Below are 6,000 nucleotides of genomic sequence, written 5' to 3'. Positions count from 1 at the left end.
GAAAGCAATAGAAACCTTACTCCTAAAGCTGTTATAGTGTTTTTGATGTGGATTTTAGAGCAGAAATCAATCCAAAATCCATGTAAAATAAAACCCTCTTTATGAAAATACACACAAAGTGTGTTTTTGGAGTACAAACTCTTAAGAAATGCTCTTACGTTAAATTACATCAACCGATGCCAGGTTCCCCTTAAAGAGTTCTGGTTTCTGGTCCCTGGATTTTTTTCCATTTGATATGCTCATAAACAATACAATGCATTAGCAACCAGGATAATTCACTTTCAAAGACTGATCTGGACTTATGTTGAAGAAGTAAAAAAGGGGGCGGTAATCACCCCCTCTGTAATTTGCACCTCACCGAGTTGTGACAGATTGCTCAGAACCAGTGGAGATGAAAGAACGATGTGTCACTCATTAGAGTGTGTAAAGCCTATGTTTAACTGCAGTGACTAATGTAGAAACAGCTCCTACAGGCTGATTATAGCGCTGATTAGTGAGCAGGAGGGTAATCGTAACCTTTCCAGTGAGCACCCCCAGCTTTTAACCCAATTACTGAACTTTCTGGAAAAATAAAACATGCATCATAAAATTTGCTCTCTGATGGGTACTATAGAACCGTATATGTTAAAGGGGTTGTCTGGGTTCAAATCAATATGTCTGCAGTTACTCTGTGTGACTTCAGACTTATGAATCCCCCCAGCTCACGCACAGCATGCTGCAGGCATTCGCCAGTTTAGTTTAGTTCCCCGGGAGAGGGAGAGTATGGCCAACGTCACACTGGCGTTTTAAACGGCCAAGTGCAATGCGATAAAAAATCACATTGCACTCGGACCAATGTTAAGCTATTGGGCAGCTCCCACCAGCCGACTTTTTGTCGGCCATTTTCCTCGGTCTGAGACAATCGCAGCATGCTCATCACTCTCGGCTCACTCGCACCCATATAAGCCTATGGGTGCGAGTGAGACAGCGCACACCACTCAGATATCATCCGAGTGCTGTGCGTTATAAGCGGACCCCAGCAATGGAGGAGATGGAGAAATTAGTTTCTCCGCCTCCTCCGCAGCTGTGCTCCGATTCTGCCTGTGCGAGAGAATCGGAGCACAGACGCATGACATGTCATTAGCATATCGCATCCGATGATCTCGCATCGGATGCAATGCGCCAGTGTGACGCCGGCCTATGACTGAGTTATACATACTTCCGACCAGTGGGATTTGGACTGGACATCGCCTTTCATTTTTCTGCACTGATTTATCGAGAACCTGATTTACACCTAGAAGACATTAGGAGTACTTTGTCAGCCTCTTTAATCATGTTTTATTAGCCCTAAAACACTAACTGTTTAAAAAACAAAGGTTAATTATCACTGCCTGCGGTCACTGGACTAGTCCAGGACCACTGTGAATAAATGCCACTTCCTCGGTGGGAGCACGCCCACAGCAGTGTGCAAAGAGGAGAAGAGGACAGGCCTTTTCTCCATTTCCCTGCTTTCTGTCTATGTTCCACAGCCAGATCTTTTCATAGTATATTTTCTCTGAAACGCTGGAATAATATGGCTGCAATTATCCAGACAGCCAGTCTGCGATTCATGCTAGCCGTGGGTTGGTGGCCTCACAGGTTCTCTTTAACCACCCCACCACAAAAGAAAAGCCATACATAATGGCATATTTGCTCATTTACTGTAAAACCTGTTTGACATTGGTGTCATAGAAGCTTCAAGTTGACAATGAATGTGGTTGCTGTGTGAAGTCGCTATGATATTTTGAGCTCAGAAGCTGGCAGCCAGCCATGTTTAGTGTGACTGGTGACTGGAAACTTCACCTCTGAGTCATCTTTGAGCTGAGTAAAGTCCCCTTTACTAATATTGGGACATGAAGGCCAGGACCTAGGAATGTAAGAATAATCTAGAAGTAATGGAGTCAAGTATAAAAGTAGCCCTGTGTATAACCCCTCCAGAGCAAGACAGCAGGACTAGAATCTCCACTGCTAACAAGAACCAAGGAGCATTATGTTGAGCCTTCAGCTAGCTAAGACGTCCACCCCAAACCCTTTCCGGCCTTTTCTTCGACCTCTCTGGCCAATATCCATAGACATATTCTCTAGCCTTGAGCAAAACATGATACGCACTCTTGGAGAAATTAAGGCCAGCATGAAGCTCATGGACCAGTTTCACCAGCAGCTGCTTCAAGAAACTGCTGAGAGTAAGAATCTTGCTGTGATGACCTCCAGTGATATAAAGTCCATCAAACACAAGGCTGAGACTCCACTGACCACCTTCAATGCACAGTCTATGGAGAACAAGGCTGGGTCAGCTCCAACCATCAGCAATAAGAAGTCAGCTGAGGCTGGTTTTGTGGTCTCCCTGGGAGTTCAAGATTTTTCTCCCCAAGAGCTGACAGTCAAACTAGTAGGCAAAAAACTACTGGTGACCGGAGCCAAGGAATATAAGAGTGAAGATGGGAAAGGTTCCTTTTCCTACAAATGTCACATCTTCAGGAAGGAAGTGGATCTTCCCCAGGATGTGCGAGCAGAAAACCTGATCTGTACAGTGACCAATGGGGGCCAACTGAGGATAGAAGTTTCCCAGACCCCTTCTCAGGAAAGGATTGTGCCAATACAGCATTCGGCACTGCAGGCCAAGCCTCGGGTCGCCAGCACTACAAAAGACTCCAGAGCCTAACTACAACTTGTATACCCGCGTCTGAATTGCTGATACATTACGCTGTCATACAATTGAAATAAATGTGTATGTATCTTACACAATAAAAATGCTTGTTTTTAAAAAGGGCTTTGTTGTGATTGTAGAAAAAGATATAGTTTGGAGGACAGTGCACGAAATACCCCGTCCATTATATATGATGACCATCAATTCAATTGCTGTCTCATAATCATATATCAGTGAGTGGGATGGATGTATTCTCTCAGCGGCATATGTCAGAGGAAGGGCAAGCTGAGGTTCTGGTCACATCCATTTGTACATTCCCGCTTTCTGTTCCGATATGAACAAATGGAAAAAGTGATCTGAGGCATCAGTTATGCAAACAGAAGCACAGAGGACTTGCATGCATGCAGGATATTTTCTTCTGTTCTATAAAAACCCTGAAACCAAAACTACCCCATAATTATATATGAGGCCCCTCTGCTTCTGTTTACATAACTGAGGCACAGGGGCGGATTAGGAGTAGCCAGGGCCCCGGGCAGTTTAGAAGGTGTGGCCCCCACCAGGTACCTGATGTATCACATGACATGTCACATGATCCCCTTTGATAGATCATGTGGTAGGTCATATGAGTGACACACAGGTGCTCTGGTGCACATCTGCAGATGGAAAATGACAGAGATAATGACGCGCATATGTTTCCCTTCTGTACAGCACTATACATGACATAGCTCTATACATAATGGAGCAGTGGTGCAAGATTAATTTTCCCAAGAGGCCACATCAGAGTCTGTAACTATTGTTGAGGCTGAACCAATCGGCTGAAATTAATTTTGTTCAATATTAATATTAACATATTCATTATAATTTTTTTTATATTCATTGTATGATTTAATATTGAGGCAAATTAAGTATGCTGACATCCCCTTTATACAGTGTAAGCCCTCATACTTAACTTAATGGCATCTTTTTCTGACACATTTCCGCCCTCTTTTAGTCACTCAAGGGTTCATCAGGGAATTCCTTCAATCGGGATAAGAAAAGGAGACCATAAGCCATACTACAATGAGGATAACAGCTCACAGGCCCAGGCAATACGCCCTCACATAGCCCCCTACATACAATATGAGCCCTCACACAGCCTCCCTGTCACGGATCCCAGGGAGGATAACTTTATCATCCTCACCGCTCACACCAATATGTCATGAACCAGGGTTGTTTGGTTGCCCAGTTCTTTCTGAAGGGGAATTATCTATATCCCACTTCCCAGTTCTGGGTTGAAACTTGCAGCTCTCTGGCGCCTCCCTTACCCTCAGGTCAGTCAGGGTACTGCATCTAGGATAATTAGTCGCCAGAAAAGCTGCCTTACTTTGTACTGGCTAATGGGCACACTGCAGTGAGGGCGGTATAACTACTCCCACTCAGGCAGGAACAATAATTATCAACACCGTCGGTCGCTACCAGGTGTCCCAAATGCGCAGGACAAATCGGCTGCCACCAGCTCTGATTTCTTACTTACAAATAGGTCCAGAGGCAACCCAAATTAGTAGCGTAATTCACTTCAGAAGATGTGACAGTATGTTATAGAGCAAGGAGAAACAAAGCTAGTAATTTTATATATTTTACTCCAAAAAGGTAGGCAGTGTTTACAAAAGGGTAAAAGGATATTATAAAAGAACTCAAGTATCATATGTACAAACAATTACAAATAAAAAAGGATTAATGGTGAAAATCAACTTACGGTTCTTTCATATCATTCAATGGTACGCCATGAGGTGGCGGGGAAGGGGACCTTCCCCACTTATCTTCAGGTCAGATTGCACAACCTGTCATAGCTGAATCCCTTGGCAAAAGACCCCCCTTTGTCTGGGCCTCTGAGTTTTATACCTTTGCCAAAAACTAAGGGTCTCTCCCCCTGGATGACCTCATGGGGTGGGCAGAGCTATGGAATGCACTTCTCTTTTTTGAGGATATGAAAAACCATCATCCCGCATATCTTGGTGTATGAACCTCGTACAAAGACGACACAATGATCATGATGCTCCCCACTTCATGGGGGTTCCTTTGAGTATAAACACGAGGTAGATATATGACCCGCTTAAACTGCAATCCGTCTCTCGGTCCCTGCGAGGCGCTGTGCTCAGAAAACGCACCGGCATGTAGCCCTATTGTTGCACATACCAAATATATAACTTTCATATCTCTGTCACTAATTGTGGTCGAGTTATGCCTTACTATTAAGTTTCTACGGGAACAAAGAGCACATGGTACTATGGCTGCCTTTTCCAACTTAAAGCTATAAACTGCTCAGTGAAGGTTGCTGGCACGCTGGTCTCACATTACAGCTATATAGCAGGGGGAAGGAAGGGGGAAAGGTGAAATCGCACACAGGCACATGCAGGCAGAGGAAACTGCAGCTGAGAGCCTGTATGTGTAATTGAAGTAATAAGAAATTCTTCCTATTTCCTGACACCCCTATATACAGTATGAGCAGTATGAGCCATCACATCGCTCTGTACATATAGTATAAGCCCACACACAGCCTCTGCATACAATATGAACCCCCACATAACTCCTTATATACAATATGATTCACCACATAGCCTTCTATATACAGTATGAGCCCACACACAGACCCCTACATAAAGTATGAGTCCACACAGAGCTCCTACACAGTATGAATCCCCACATAGCCTCCAATATACAGTATGAGTCTCACATAGCCCCCTAGATACAGTATGTGCCCACATATAGCCTGCTATATAGTATGAGCCCACACATAGCTACCTATAGACAGTATGAGACCCCATGTAGCCTGTATACAGTATGAGACCCCACATAGCTGCCTATAGACAGTATGAGACCCCATAATACCTCTATACAGTATGAGCCCCCCACATAGCTGCCAAAATACAGTATAATCCGCATGTAGTCACCAATACAGTATGAGCCACCACATAGCAACTTATATAGAATACAAGTCTTCACATAGCCCATACATCCCACACACCTATTAATTTAAAAAAAACACCACTTACCCCGCTCCTCTGTCGCAAGGCTCCACTTGTACTTTTGGCATGTACATGCTGGTGCGCGCCAGCTGATGATGTCATTGCGCAGTCACGTCACAGCAGAGGTGACAGGAGCTCCCCAGAAGCTGCACTGCTATTCTGAATCCTCAGCAGTGGAGCTCCAGGAAAGTTCTCTGCTGGGATATGTGTGCTGTAACATCATTTATTCTATCTATTGCTAAAATGTAATAGACAAATGGATTGTCCGAGCGGACATGTGAACAGAGCCTAATAATTAACATACAAATATGGCTCTTCACCGGAGACATT

General features: G+C 44.2%; 1 protein-coding gene across 1 annotated transcript; it reads left to right on the top strand.

Annotated features, from left to right (window-relative positions):
* The first annotated feature begins 1,971 nt into the window (after window positions 1-1,971).
* Window positions 1,972-2,749, top strand: LOC138667554 (heat shock protein beta-11-like). The gene has a single exon (XM_069755715.1). The coding sequence runs from the start codon at window positions 2,009-2,011 to the stop codon at window positions 2,678-2,680; it is 672 nt and encodes a 223-aa protein (XP_069611816.1). The 5' UTR covers window positions 1,972-2,008; the 3' UTR covers window positions 2,681-2,749.
* Window positions 2,750-6,000: the final 3,251 nt, after the last annotated feature.

Source organism: Ranitomeya imitator, chromosome 2 (genome assembly GCF_032444005.1).
Source record: "Ranitomeya imitator isolate aRanImi1 chromosome 2, aRanImi1.pri, whole genome shotgun sequence".
Classification (NCBI taxonomy): Eukaryota; Metazoa; Chordata; class Amphibia; order Anura; family Dendrobatidae; genus Ranitomeya; species Ranitomeya imitator.
This window is presented reverse-complemented; position numbering and strand designations above follow the sequence as displayed.